This window comes from Chinchilla lanigera, unplaced genomic scaffold (assembly GCF_000276665.1).
Source record: "Chinchilla lanigera isolate Chin_1 unplaced genomic scaffold, ChiLan1.0 scaffold00034, whole genome shotgun sequence".
Lineage (NCBI taxonomy): Eukaryota > Metazoa > Chordata > Mammalia > Rodentia > Chinchillidae > Chinchilla > Chinchilla lanigera.
In genome coordinates this window covers 14,714,990-14,731,330 of record NW_004955435.1, presented here as the reverse complement: position 1 = coordinate 14,731,330, position 16,341 = coordinate 14,714,990, and the positions used below count along the sequence as shown (strand labels likewise).

General features: G+C 33.4%; 1 protein-coding gene across 2 annotated transcripts in view; it reads right to left on the bottom strand.

Moving 5' to 3' along the window:
* Cept1 (choline/ethanolamine phosphotransferase 1) overlaps positions 1-16,341 on the bottom strand; it is a 39,497-nt gene that overhangs the window by 12,435 nt on the left and 10,721 nt on the right. Inside the window, exons 3-5 of one of the 2 annotated variants that reach the window (XM_005388937.2) lie at positions 13,107-13,254; positions 10,562-10,703; positions 3,652-3,736 (exon numbers count right to left, since the gene is read on the bottom strand). In XM_005388937.2, coding sequence (XP_005388994.1) covers positions 3,652-3,736; positions 10,562-10,703; positions 13,107-13,254 — 375 coding nt within the window. The remainder of the gene's footprint in view (positions 1-3,651; positions 3,737-10,561; positions 10,704-13,106; positions 13,255-16,341) is intronic. The other variant, XM_005388936.2, reaches the window with a different exon arrangement.

The following is a 16,341-nucleotide window of genomic DNA, read 5'->3' as shown; positions in this document are numbered from 1 at the left end:
GGGATGACAGCAAGTTCTGCCCGGCTACACAGCAAGTTCAAGGTCACCCTGAACTACATATTGAGACCCTGTCCCGAAAAAAAAAAAAAAAAAAAAAAGAAAAAAAAGAAAAAAAAAGGAAAAAATAAACAACAACAAAAAGGCTCTAATACAAGTGATAAAAGGCTTCCAGGCTGGGGGCACATACCTGTAATCTGAGCACTCTGGAAGCCCGAGACAGGAAGACTGCAAATTCTAGCCCTGGGCAATTTAGTGATTTAGGGAGATCTCTTCTCAAAAAAGAAAAAAAAAGTGGGGTGGGGATAAAGGCTCTGAATCCAATCCCCAGTACCAATAAACGAACAAACAAACAAAAAACCAGGAGGGGCAATGTTTTTTGTTTGTTTTTGTGGTGCTGGGGATTGAGCCCAGGGCCTCATACATACTAGGTATAAATTCTACTAATCACTAGCCCTGGACTATTTTCCAAGTTTCATTTTCATTTCTCAGTGTCCAGAGAGCAAAATGCACAGACACATTTGGCATGAGATCTAACTCACTATTGAATAAGGCCCATGAAAAGGATTTAAAGGGCATTTTGTGAGAGCTGATAAGCAAGTTAATTATCTTTTCCCAGGTTTTTTGTTTTTTTGTTTTTGGTGTTGGGGATTGAACCCACGGTCTTCATTCTGAGCTATATCACCAGTCCTTTTTATTTTTTATTCTGACAAACGGTCTAAGTCACTAAATTGCTCAGGTTGGGCTCAAATTTGTGATTATGCGGCCTGCCTCAGTATCCCAGTATGCTAGCATCACAGGAGTATGCCACACCGGATTTCCCAAAATTTTTAACGTGTCTTCTCTAAAATCAGAAAATGATCTCATCTGCAGTATCTTCTACACATGTCGTAAGCATATTAAAAATATACTTGCAGTTAATTTGTAAGTATAGGTGTGTTTGGAAACTACTAATAGTAAATGTAAGTAAGTTATAATTTGGGTTGGCTATTAGTTTGGAGAACACAGAATATGTAGTAGGGATAAATGTACAAAGTCAAAGAAACCTTAATTTACATAATTTTTCTTATGAATTTTTGTTTAAAAGGAAGCACTGTGCTTAAAAAGTCATCAATTAGATGGTATCTGGAAACAGTCTAGGATCAGCTTGCTATTAACAACAAATTTATTAGTAAATAGATCTGAATTTCTAAAGAATTTATGTATAACTAGAGCATGACATTCATTATATATTTTACTACAAATCCTATGGGTGGGTGGAGTATTAATGGACTGAAATAAAGATTAGCTTAGAAATTCAATATACTGTTTTCCAGTATTTTACTTTCTAAGCTTGTTCAGGGGTGAACTGGGCATGGTTATTAGTGTTAAATAACATGAACCATACAGCTGAGTGATAACTCTAACAGTATTTTTAATTCAAATGTTAATACTGAGGAAATAAATTTATGTATCTATGCTTCAAATAAACAGAATTATTAAAAACAGCACCATCTACCACACAAATGACTGTATCGATTCTTTTCTGTAACTAAAAAGAGAAAGCCTATCAAATAATCGACTAAGTGGAACAAAATGTAGCCAGAAGCTAAAACTGAACAAGTCTTCTAATAGAAGTGGAACTAGAGTAGAGGTTTCAAATTTAAGGAGAAGTTTATCCTTACCATCTTTGGAAACAGAAGAGCTGAGAGCAGAGAGATCTTGCCTCATTTAGAGTTAAATAAAGGAACTGTGAACTTATTCCTCCTCTCTATCATAATCAAGTCTAAAAGAAATCTGTAAACTATTAGAAGTTATTAAAATAGGTGTTGTGGGGCAAACATTTGTCCTCAGTTTTTACTTGCTAGTTTTAGTGTACCTGTGCCTTTCAGGATGACGCTTCTGTACTCTAACACAATTTTTAAAAAGTGCTAGAATACAGTAGGTGAAATCTAATAGAAGGTTTAAATGCTAATAAATAAAATTCACTTAGATACAGTTAAGTAATTTTTTCTGAACTTTTTTCTTCAACTTTGTAAAAATGAAATTAGTATACTTGACCTTTCACCTCAATGACCAAGTAGGTTAAAGTAACAAATATCAGGAGCAAAGGAAAATCTGTACAAGTTACTAACTGGTAGAAGTGAAGGCAGTGTATCTACAGAAAACAGAACATATTTTGAAAACATTTTTTAACACAATGTTAAAATGCATTTGTTTCCAATTTGTTAGGTAAACAAGGTGAAACCAAATAAAATACTCAATATTCAGTTAATTAAGGATACTGGGGAAGATGTTTGGTGCAAAATCAACAATAAGAAGATCAAAATTATGAATCTAGATAACTGCAATGAGCATAAAGCTACAGGTCTTTGTAGAAAGTATGTTAAGACAGGGCAGTGGTGAAGAGAGGCTAAAGACACACAATGAACTGGTACAGAATTTTACTCTGGAATGAAGCTCACAAATAATTATGCAAATGCATCAATTCAATAGAAAATGCTTTAGTTTTGCCCCTAAGACATGTCTAGAGTACTTCTCTGTATACTCCAAGGATATTTTGAAAAAAGATGTGTACTCCTGACTTTTAATTTGTCTCCAAAAGCCATCAATACTGCCACTGAATAACTAGATTTACAAAGCTGTCATACACCTTCAGAAAGAACTCTACTAACAAGGGATTTATTATTTCTATTATACTACTGAAGCAATATTAAAATGTTTACATTCCTTTTCAGGGAGGCAAGAGGACAATGTACAAAACCTAATGCAGCTTTGGAGGAATACTATGTCAGGTTTTCATATGGATAGTTTTCCAACATTTCCTGAATATTTCCCTGGGTTCAATTGATTAAATTAGTATTTAATATTGAATTTATTTGAATAAACTGAATCTAAGCTGTGTTTTTTCTTGTAAATGAAGTTTCCTACTAAAGTGTAAGGGATTCTGGTTTATCTTATTAAAAAAATGTTTCCTAACAAATATTTTTGAACTTCTAAGGGTCTTAAGGTCAACATCATAATTCTAAGATGTAAGAAAAACATATTACATTTAGCACTTCATTATGTATATATATATATATATATATATATTTTAAATTGAAAAAGGAAAGTATTCAAAGGATGATTATAATGATGCGAAAAGCTAAGCATATTTAGTTTTAAAGCACAAGGAAAGAAAACATTAAACAAAACAAGTGAAAATAGCTTCTATAAAATTTTTATAATATCAAGACCATTAATTTAAGCAGAAGAATGCTTAAAGGACATGCTTAAGAAGTAAAGAAAATAAGCAGAATCATCCCTACATTTAGTTATCTCAACTTATCTAAGAAAAACTCTGCTTGCTTTTTTTGTCATTTTAAAATAAAAATACCCCTCCCACCCTATCTAATGGTGGAAAGGTATTCCTTAAAAAAAGTATTACAGAAAGTGAAAATAGTATTAGGCACAACAGGTAAATGGAAAAAATGGCTTTAGCATCAAACTGCAGAAATATTAATAGGGTGGATTTTTATTGCCCTATTATATATTATTTGTTTTCTAATAATCTGTAAAATAATCTGGAAGTTTTTTGATTTTTCATTTTTAAAATTACTCTGTGCATGACAAAGGGGCTGTCTTTACTGAGTTCACACCATTGTTCATCAGACAGCATGAGTATCTAGCAGTTACCGTGAAGTTCCAGAACCAAGGCCCCAGGGTTCCTGTGAGAAGCTGGCATATTATAATTATGATCTGGGACTCTGTAACATCGAATCTATGCATAAGGAAACAAACATTTCAAAATAACTTTACTCAGAGCTGTTGCTGAAGAGCCCTACTAAAACAGGTAGTAAAAACAGATTTAAAAGGTAGCATTTTCCTTATAAAGACACCTAAAGTTTAATTACACAATTTATATACTACTATACTGTCTTCATACATACACAAATACTTCTTATCCAAATCAAAGTAGTAGAATATTTTAAAAAGTTAAAATTGTGGCACACTGAAAAAATGACTTGTAAGCAGACAGCTGGAAACAGTACTAAAAAAAGAGTCAATTCTCAATTATTTAGTGGAGAATATTACTTGTCAAATAATTATACTGCCTATGATACAGATCTTTTCAGTACTGGAACTAGCCAGACTTCCCTGTAGATAGGAGATATATTCCCAGTCCCTACTTTGCAAATTTCACTTCTATTTATGTATTTTAAGAAACATAAATCATAAATGCATTTGGCTTGAATTCTAATTCACTATTTGATGAGGGCTATGAAGGAATTTAAATGACTTTCTGTGAGAGCTGCTAAGCATGGCAGTAATCATTTTTTCCCAGAATTTTTATCATTTTTTTCCCTGTAAATTCAGAAGATATTCTAATATATTTTTCCTCCCAGAAGCCCTAATGTACATACAAAAAACCCACCAATCTCCTACTTATTCACTACCCCAATCCTCATCACATTCTAAATTGTGCTTTTTCAAACTATTAGCATGGCATTTCAAATTATTAGTACGGCATGCAGAAAGGGTGAAAGAATCTAGTCAATGTGACTTCTCTTTTGATATAAATACAGCAAAAATCAAACTGGCTATCTATTCTATTGCCTGATGACCTTAAATCCAGAATTTTTCCACTTTTTTGTTTTCTAATTCCACACCAGCATTGTAACTCATTACTACACTGGATTAGTTTACTAGTGGTTTAAAAAAATAAGAACACCTAGGTCAAACACTGAAGTTTTAGAACACAGAGGGTGACAGAAGAAGAGCGTACAGCTTCGGATAAACACTACACCAATCAAAATTAGGAACTGAGGAATGGCAATATATGTCCACAATTTTACCTAATGATCAGAGTGCCCCAAGTGTCACCTAGGCTTTATAGTAATACAAATTTTTTAGAATTATTTTTATAACGCCTGATAAAATCAAGTAGACAGAGCTGGGATCCAAATGCATTAATCATTGCTGAAAAAAAACTGCAAAGGGCAGCTACAAACTAAAAAGAGTATCTCTCGTATTTCATAATTCATGTGGTTAAGTATTAAACACATAAAAATATGCAGATTCCATATAGGTATTTGATAGAACATTTGAGAGCTTGCCTGGAGGTTCTAGCAGGGGAGTGCAGCTACTCCTACACCTTTGACCAAAGAAATGGTCCTTTCTATGGGGGTGGTCCTCTTTTTTGATAGAGCATACTGCTTTGGGAGGGATGCACAAAGAACGTTGAGGAAGCAAGGGGACACCTGCCTAGTCAGCCAGATCAGCTGAATCAACTCTGGCGATCAATGGGGTGACAGATGTTGCAGTCAGATCACCCTCACAACCATGATAGAACATTTCTTAATTCTTTTCCCCCAGTACTGGGGATTGAACCCAGGGCCTTTGCACTAAGCTGTGTCCCCAGCCCTTTTGAAATTTTGAGACAAGGTCTAAGTTGCTAAATTGACCTGGCTGGGCTTGAACTTTATCCTCTTGCCTCATTTTCCCAGTGATGAGATTACAGACATGCGCTGCCACACCTAATTCTTCAACAGAAAATGGACTCCACACTAATAAACAATATTTTGCTATTTATTACAGGAAGTCTTCAAATAATTATTATGTAGAAGTTACTTGGATGAGATGAACTATGTGACACTACCAGTGAGACAGATAGTCTATTAACTTTTTTCATGTAATTATAGAAAAGAAAAAATTATAAGTTATTTGCCTACATGCAAATAAATGTTTGGTGGTATGGTTTTTAGCTAATGTAAATGTGAAATCTTAGAAGCATGAACTGAAAAATGTAGTGATTGTAATGTGAAGATCATAGTTTATTTATTATAAATAAGTACATGAGAAAAAACATAAAATTAATATACTCATAGTCTTTGTAAGTAGAAAGAGTATTATAGAATATTTAATCTAAAACTCATATATTATAAGTCAGGAAATGAGGTTCATGAAAGCTGTGAGGCTTGCTTAAACTGATATATGGATAAGATAATATGGTAATAACACTTGAATCAAAGTATACTGGCCTAGCTAGGAGTTATGGTGCATGCCTGTCTATACTTGGGAGTCTGAGGCAGAAGATCACCAAGTTTGAGGCCAGCCTGAACTATGTAATGAAACCCTTGTCTCAAAAAACAAAAAGCAAATAAACAAACAACCCCCTCAGCCCACACAAAAACAAACGAAAAACTGGCCTGAGTTCAATTCTAATTACTTTTTTTTCTCTTACAAAGATAAAAGTGTATTATTTTTTCTGAAATAATAATTTAAACAAAAGTTCTGCCTTTAGCAAGTGGAAGAATATATGTTTTGCATATAGTTTTTTTTTTAAAAGATTGTTTAGGGTTTCTAAGCATTGAATTTATAAAAATGACTGAGTCATTTACAAATTTATAAAAATGACTGTAACATCTTCAAGTTGTAAATTTAATTTAGTACTTAAGAACGGAAATGTGAATTCTTCTACTGAGTAAAATCCATAATCATCTTAAAGAAAGTTTAATACATGTTTATAAATGAGCTTCAATTCATAATATTTAATCTGCTTTCACCAACCCATCTTTCCATTAAGTCCTTTAACCTCATTATCCTCCGCAATCTTTCATATGTAAAAATTCTAGGAGGCTGAATGAGGTCAGGAAAAGCCCCACTGAATATCCAGGATTCATTTCTGGCAGGGCTTCACCTGCTCAGTCCAAGAGCACGGTAAACACAGGGGTCTGTTCAGAGGTGATAGGTTCTAACATTCTCCACGAGGGGCCACTTTTTAGCTGTGACCAGAATACAGTGCTGGAATACATAGCTCCTAATTCCAGGAAACATGTATCCAAAGGATATTTGCTTTCTCCTAATGCTAGACTCTGAGTAGCAATTAGTTACAAATGAATGAAAATCTTGTTAATTTTGTTAAAGATATTACGAGCAAACTTAATAGCAATTCAGGATGGTGACACTAAAAAGACTAAGGAGCCAGGTGCAGGGTGTATGCCTGTAATCATAGCTGAGGCAAGAGGATCACAAGCTTGAGTTCCACCTAGGTGAAACAGTAAGACTCTATCTCAAAATAAAAAATCAGGAAAAGGGGCTGGGAATGCAGCTCAGTCGTAGTGCATACCTGAGTTCGATTCCTACTGCTGGGGGTTAGGGGGAACTATAGAAAAAGAGAAGAAAAATTCTTTATTTGGCAAACATTCTATTTTATAAAGCTATTAAAAGCATAGCTCCCTGGATCACATATTGACAACAATTTTTCAGGATTCCTTTTACTATGCATATAAAGATTAAAAAAAGGCAATTCTAATACAAATGTTTCTAAGTAAGATTCCTAATGCTCTTAAGGCTGTTTTGTCTTTCCTCTAAAAAAAAGTACGAAAAAGTGACTTTAAAAAATTTCTTTACCTGAACTACTTTTGAGTTTGTTTTGTTCTTTCCTTAATAAGCAAAGTAAAATTCTGACTATCTCCTCCATGCAAATTTTAATATTTCATCTATTACATATCAGTCTATTCCATATCCTCTTGGAAAAATATGTGAAACTTAATCACATTTTAAGACTTCTTTAGGCTCATATTTATGTATTCTATATGCCTCCACTGCAAAGTATGTTTCTACGAATGCTGTGGCCTGCTTTCAATTTAAAAAATATATACTGTGATGCTTTAATGCAAATGTAGAACTTCTAAAAACTGGATTTGACTCACAAATCCAAACCAATCCCTTATACTAATATTTAACTTAAAGTCAGATGTTAACTTTAACCTCAATTACTAAAAATTTTTAAAAAACAGGAATATAAGGAAGATTAGTTTTAGTGGCAAGTTTTACTTGTTATCTTCTCCCTCTATCTGCTACCCTAGAACTTCTTTCATTTCATATCTGTACCTATCTTGCTACATAAACTCTCCCCCTCGTCTCTTTTTTCAGTATCTTCAATCTTTTTATTAGTGGATTTTTTCTGCATGCTCAAATTATTTTTTCATTAAAAATACAAAACTCCCCAACTTGGAGCCAATATTCTCTCCATAATCAATGTCTCTTTCCCATCACAGGTAGGTAACTTGTGTAATGTTTAAGTAATACTCTATTTATTCCACTCTCTACAATCTGTCTCTGCCCCACCATTATTCAGAAACTACTAGGGATGGCTCACATTGTCAAACTCAGTGTACATTTTTCTGCCCTCATTTTGAGTCTTGGCAGCATTCAGTACTGTTGTGTTTTAAATTCATCCCTCTTTTGGTTTTTAATTCCAGCATGCCTCCGCTGATTCTGGATGTTCAATATTTTCCATGAGCTTCTAAGCTTCCTCTTTTAAGGTTTTCTGCTATCCTTATTCTATTTGGATGTCTAACATTCCTCACATACATTTTCTAAGTACAGTTCTCCTCTGAATAGGTCCCTTTTTATCCAATCACCCAAGGAGACATCTTAGCATCCCCCCCCTTATTTATCTCTTCAACCCAAATAGGGATTATATTTTATAGTTTCTACCTCCTGTTTTTACTTTTACTTTTGGTTTTTTAAGACACTGTCTTGCTCTGTAGTTCAGGCTAGCCTTGCACTCCCTCTGCGGCATTCGGTGGTCCTGACTCCCTAGGTGACGGGATAGCACATGCCACCATGCCCAGCTGTTTCTACCTCTAAGTCTCTCTCCAGTCTATCCCTTTCTCTAATGAAGTGCTGCTATTTGTGTGAGCTCAGGCTTTGTCACTCATGTTGGTTATACTGATGAGTCTAACTGGTCTCCTTGCTCTGTCACAACCTACTTTAGTTTACCCCCTGCTACAGTGGCCTTTCAAAAAGGTACTTCTGTCATTTCCTGGCTTTAGATCTTGCAAAAATTCCTTAAAGATTCGGAATAAATGCCCTTATTTTTTGGCACAGCACAGAAGGCTCTTGATTTTCTGGATCTTTGTCTCCTTATCTCCTGCTACTCCCCTACAGGCATCTTATGATTCCACCATCTGGACCTCTTGCGGTTCTGCAAATGCAAACTTCATTCCAGGAAAACATTATGTGGGAAATTCTAAGACTGTGATACCAAATCATTACTCCTAAAAACACTATTTGTTTTTCTCTTACTTCCATGGTTCATTTTTCTCTTTCATTTAGTTTCTATACCATATGGTTGGTGGTGCTTTACTTGGAAAAGAATACATTAAGACTGGCTGGTAAGTAAGTTTTCAAATACTGTAAAGGCCTGCAAGGTAACTGCAAGACTCAATCCCTAGTACCAGGAAAATGTTAATTGTGAGATAATACATAATGAAACATAAAACTGAAAACCAGATGGAACAAATTTTGTCATTTCTCAAAACAGCAGCATTACTAAAAATTAAAAATGAATTAAGACAAACCAGATGGTTGTAGAAGTTTATTATATTTTGTGGTTACCTAAAGCAGAGAAAGACTGGAAATATTAAATACAAACTGTAAGTAATGTTGAGAAAACTGCATATTTTCAATTACTGTTTTATAACAGAACTCTTTACTATTTTCTTTTTTTGACTGTATTGCACATTTGTTGGGTTTTTATTATTAATTTCAGCTTTTTTATTGGTATGTTTTTAATATTTTCTTAGCATTGATCATTTTATAAACTGCTGATGAATGCACTGGCATATAGTTTTCACTCAGACAATCATTTCTGCTGTAGCCCCTAATAATGACACAACATTAAGATGGGCCTTAAATGTATTTTCTAAACCCCTTTAGTTTGAAATTAATTGTAATAAACCTCATTTAAATTGATATCATTCAATATATCAGTAATTATTCAGTTATTGCCATAAGGACATCTTAATTTCTATTTAAATAAACTTAGGATACAGTCATCTGAACTTGTAGTGAGTGATGGAATTGTTATGTATTCTGGCTTTTCCAAAGTCTAGAAAGCTATGTTCACTAGGTATTTAAATTTTTTTTTTTTTAAATCCATGACTCGTCTTAGAGATGAGGTTATTTCACTTGTAATTTGCCATCAGGGATTTTTATTATGACATTTCATGAAGTACACTATCTTTTCTCAAGTTTTTTTTTTAGAATTTTACACCATGAAAAAAAGGATAACCTCAGTGATACTTTTTAAAAGATGTTTATGTTTCATTTTTAAATTCTCATTCATTTTGATGGCAGTAATAGACTATATGATGCACTTATGTGTACTGAATTATTAAGAGCTAGAGTAGTATAGATTCACAAATGAAATGTGAAAAAACCTAATTAAGCTATGACATTTAGAGATGAGAATTACCCTTTGCTCTCAAAAACTGTTTTATATTTCCAAAAATGCATTTTTATACATCCAAATACAATATGGAGTTAAGGTGAATGATAGTAAGGGAAGAGGTGAATTTTCCTGGAAAGACAAAAGGCGATGAGTAAGAAGGGGCTGCTACTTTTTTATAGCTTTAAAAATGCTAGTTTGGAAGCTCTGTATTTCCTTTTAAAAAAGAGTAAAAGAGAGATTATTAGTAAACAACTGAAATTAATAGTTTCTAGACTTTTTATTTATTTAACTCAGTGACCTGATAAATACCAAATAGTCTCATATTTGAAAGTAAAAATATTATTACCAATAAGTGTTACTTACATTCCAAACCGTAATGTTCCAGAAACGTACGTTTGCCAGTGAGCACAATAAAACATGAATGTGCCAGCAAAACAACAAAAAAACATCCAATCAGGATTTGTCCCAAGTTGCACTGCAATGCAAGTCCCAAGAACCACAAAAACTGCAGAAGGAAAATCACAATGAAAAGTTAACAATATGAGTAAGAAGCATTATCTGAGCTAGACATGATTTCAGATGATACAAAAGATATTCTGTGAATGTACAATCTCTTCTTATTTATCAGTGAGAATAAGAAAGTAGGGTATAATCTTTTACACTGACTTTTACCTCATAACTTCAATCTCTTTTTGCACTACACCATTTAGTAAAACCGAAGCTCTTAAAAGCAAAACAAATATTTTGCTATTTTGTTTCAGTAGTCTCTTAACTTACTGATAGTGGTACGAATGAACAGTAAAAAGGTACAAGGCAAAGCAGCAAAAGAAAACATTAAAAAAAAACAAAAAAAGAGCCAAAATAATCACAAAGGGACCTATAAGCTTCAGATTGATAACTGTCTTTTCTTATTCAGCAGGTATCATCATTATGGGTGACATGTAGACAAAATCTTCCTATAATAATTTGGAACTCAAATTACAATGCAAAAATGGTTGTCATTTCAAATGAAGTATAGGATACTTGACATTCTGTAGTCAGCTGGTTAAATAATAGCCTTTCTAGACACCTAACTAGTTTTATTCAGTGGAACACTTGAGATTTTCTTAATTTGAGTTTTAAAATTTCTAAATGTTTAGCTGTTTTTTCTTGTCTATTAAGCCAGCTAATGTCAGGATACAGTAGAGCAATTATTCTGACATGTACTTATGAGGTGTGATTATTAAACAATGAATGTTTAATTAAAAATTAAAAAATTGTTATAGTAAAAGACATTGCCATTGATCTCCCTGAAAATATTCCCCCCCTCCTTTTGATCACATCTATCCCATCACTTTTGCCACTTTCTGAAGCAGTTCTGGAAGTTCTCTTTCATCAGTGTCTTTTCTTGGTGGTTTTGATGTCCTGAATGGATTAAAAACATTATGGCAATTTCTGTCAAATAAAAACTCATCCACTTAATTCACCAGATCTGGCACTGTGTGACTTCTGGTTTTTCTTTAGTTAAAATGATGAGGAAAAGGAAATGTTTTGAATTGATTCAGGACATTGAAGCAGTCAATAGTACATCTAAATAAAGATACTAAAGAGGACTTCTAAAATTGCTTCAGAAAGTGGCAAGAATTACAGAATAAGTGCATTAAAACTGAGGGGAAGTAATTTGAATGGGATTAATAGCAGTGTTTCTTTTACTATAATGAATTTCATAAAAAAAAGTTAATGTTCACTGTATTTTTGGATCACACTATGTACATCTGCAAATCTGGATTCAGAAAGTAAAACTATCAGCATTTTTTGTTTTTTTTTTTAAACACCATACCAAATGATAAGAAAACTGAGGAACTATATTTAAAAAAGGAAAAGCAGAAATTCATTTAGTGTTGGAGGTGTACATACACAAAACCCTAGCATACACAAACCTGTGTGTGATCCCTAGCACTGAAGAAAGAAAAAAAAAAATCATGTAGTTTTGTAATCTCTTTTTCCCCTAAACACATACTAAAATATTATATTAAAAACTTGCAACATGGTACAAAAATGATATATCCCTACAATCTACCTATAGCAATCCATTGAATCCTAGCATTTTAGTGTATTTTTTCTAGTGTTTTAAAAAATTACATATATTTAAAGTGTGAAACATGCTGTTTGATATACAGGTATACAGTGAAACGACTACTACAGTTAAGCAAATTAACTCACCATCTTTCATAGTTACCTTCCCCTCCACTGTGTAGGAATGCCTGGAATCTGCTCCCTTGCAAATTTTTCAGTATACGAAATTGTTAACTAGAATCCTGTTTACCTGAGATCTCCAGACCTCATCCTAGTCTTTTTGATTTGTTGTGTTTTTTTTTGTTTTTCTGTGACAGAGGCTCAGTATGCAGAGTTTAGTCTGGTCTTGAACTCACTGTATAGCCCAGGCGGCCTGGAAATTGCAGCAATCCTCTTGGCTCAGCCTCCTGAGTGCTGGGATTACACCCAGATTCATTCTGGGCTTTTTTATACAAGCCTACATCATATATTTATAATCCAAGTCTAAAATGTAATTTTAAAAATCTACATAAGAGCCACTTAAATATGAAGACTATAAATTACCAAACCAGTCTCTTTCTACTATATGCATTGTTTTAGATTTTTTGATGATGATCATATCTTAAGATTTTAAAAAATGGTTACAAACAATATGTAGGGTTAAAAATAAGTATAAATGAATGTAATTTCCAAATTTCCCAATGTTCACAATAATGAACAACTATTAACCAGATTTATGGTCTTAAAAATACTAAAATTTCAAACAAAATCACTTATTCTAGCAATTACGTACACCTCTTACATATCCTAACAATTTAACACATTGTTTTCATCAGTTAATATCTGTTAACATTAAAAAAGCAGCAATAGGTACCTGTTGATAGCGAATCACAACCATGATCAAAAAGTTCTCCTAAAGGAGAACTACTATTGGTTCTTCTTGCTTGTTTCCCATCTATAGCATCCAAAGACTGGTAAATGAAAAGGCCACATGCACAAGCAACATATGCCCAGAGAGGTGCCTGTAAAATAAAATACAAAGGCAAATATATTTCAGAAATATTAGCTATTATGTCTGGCTAGTATACTTTTTAATATACTTTAGATATTTTATGCTCATTCTCTGGAGAAGTACTGCTAGCTGGAAGAAATGCCACATGATGCAGAACTTACCAAAAGAATTAGGATTGTTATGAGAAATAATGTCCCTTTAGGAGTACTCAAGGAGATCATGGAGAACTTACAGTCAACCCTCCATATCCCTGGGATTCTAATCCATGGATTTAACCAACTGAAGCTTTAAAAAATTTAGTATAAAAAACTGCATCTGTACTGAACATGTACAAGCTTTTATTTTTGTTGTTATCCCTTCACAATATAGCATAATGAGTACTTACAAAGCATTTATACTTTATTTAGTATAAGTAATCTGTTGATGACTTAAAGTATAAGGAAAAATGTATGTAGGTTATATCCAAATATTATAACATTTTAAAAAAGACACTTAAACATCTGCAAATTTTGCTATCTGCAGGGGAGTCCAACCACTAATCCCTTGTCCAAAAGGTGATTGTACGTCACAGAAATTTCACAGAAATCTTATAGGAGACTAGGGTATCCTTCTAGAAGATTCTTCCAAGTGTTTTGATTTTAAGATTGTAAGAGTCAATTAATAAATAATCTTACATGCTACTCTCAGGAGGAAATCAGTAGGCTAAACAATAAGAAACAGATTTTCCTACTGCAGGACCTATTCCAGTCTTTAATACTGCTAATACACACTATGAATATTCGAGAAGGGGAAATAACATATTAATTTTCCACATTTACTTACGTATGTAATTTAAACTTCATCAGTGGCTCATAGAATACTAGAGAAATGATGATCCAGTGCACATAATGCTGAGAATATTATTTAAAAAATATCTATAGTCATATCTTCAAGGAATAGTTTCTCTCAGAAACTGAACTGCTGGTATTGAATTTAAATGCTATGTATTTAAAAAGAGAGGGCTGGGGATATGGCTCAGCAGCACAAGTGCTTGCCTGGTAAGTGCGTGGTCTTGAGTGATTCCTGGTACCAAAATAAAATGAAATAAAATAAAATAAAATAAAAAAGTAAAAATAGAGTCTCTACTTGGTTGATTATCTTAAAGAATGTATAAGAATGTTTTACATCATTTTTCACTATTTTTGTCCAGGTGATCCATATATTCTGCACAGCAAAGGAGTTTCTCTCTGAAAGAGGTCTGTTTAGAATTCGGTTATCAGAAGTTAAGAATCTTCCCTGAAACATTTTCTTAATGTTCCACATCAGAGGACACTGAGGCTATTAAAAGAACCAGAGAATACCCCCCCCATAAACTAGATCCAGAAAAGCAATTATGTAACCATACTTTACATGTAACACTACTGAAACGGGCAATTAATCCTGTGTGACAAAGAACTCCCTCTTCTGGATGTTAGGTCTAACGCTTCTTGCTTGTGTATTTCTAAAAATTTGTTTGTTTTGAGACAGGGTCTTGCTGCGTAGTTCAGTCTAGGCCTTGAACTCACTATATAGTTTCTGCTGGCCTCCAACTTATAGCATTCCTCCTGCCTTAGCCTCCTGAGTGCTGGGATTACAGGTGTGCGCTACCATGCCCAGCTGCTTCTTGCTTGTAAAGGAATTCAATAATTCAGGCTGTGCTACCTTACGCAGTAGTCATTAATCATGTGTAGCTATTTTAGTTTAAGTTAATTAAAATTAAAAATTCAGTTACACTAGGTGCATGTCAAAGTTCAATAGCCACATGTGGCTATGGCTACCTTAATGGACCATACAGACATTTCTACCATCACAGAAAATTCTATTAGAGAGTTCTGCATTAGGGAACTAGAAAAGCAGGGCCTTCCTGGGCTCTAAACTTAGTATTTTAATGGTGTGAAGTATTACTACGGAACAGAGATTTAACTTCAACTATCAGTGTACATACAATTCTACAAAACAAAAACAATTACATACATTAAAAAAGACAGAGTAAGGCTCTCTTCTGATTTTCCTGTCTTCCTGTAAATCTATCTGTAGTACACTAACTTCATATTTATGTACTTCTTCCTTATTCCCATTATTCTACAACTCTCAGAGGCATTTTAAAAACAAAGCTTTGTAATTTTATAAGTACAGTCTCAGTTAACAGCCTAGGAAAGCCACTAAGGTAAAAAAAAAGGACAAATACATGGCATTACCGAGCTTCTCAAACAGAGCCGAAGGACTTACATATGTACAAATGTACACATATGCTAGTCAAAGTTTTTTTCTCTTGTGAGAATACATCAAAAAAAATTGTAATACATGGTTATGCTAGAGTAGAGGTAATAGTGGAAGGGTTGGAAGCAAAGGCAGATAAAAGGAAGATTTTACTTTTTGTCTTATACTTTTCTTTGAATTTTTACATGTATTTTTTCCCGTTCCCTTTTTAAGGTCAATCAAAGTTAACTGTGCAGTGAGATTATGGGCAATATGGCATTTTAACTGTTTTTTCTTTCACTTTTCTTTTTTTTTTTCTTGGTACTGGGAATCGAACTCAGGACCTTGCACTTGCCAGGCAGGCACTTGTGCCACTGAGCTATATCCCTGGCCCTTCAAAGGAAGGTTTTTTTTTTCTTTTTTGGTTTTTGCTTTGTTTTGTTTTTTGGTACTGGGACTTGAACTCAGGACCTTGTGCTTGCCAGGTGGTGCTTGCACTACTGAGCTATATCCCTGTCTCCTCATTTTTCTATATTAAGAAAAAATCTAACAAGTTAGTGAGTTGAATCAAAAGTATTAATCTTAGCAATAAAAAGAAATAACAAATGAGAATTTAAATAAAAATTTCTTATCACTGGATTCCAAAAAACTGTATTTAAATTCAAAAGAACTTTCAATGGTAAGTCATAGCTCAATTTTGGCTTTCAAGTGTATAGGATAGATAACACTAACATCATTATCTGCCTTTTGTGGAAAGCATATTAACATACAGTAAGCAGTAAGACAAAAAATCCAAATTAGTTTATGATACTAAAAAGAAACTAGCTGATGAGATTTAAATAATAAGCAAATCACAGGGTTGGGAATATTTTCATACTCC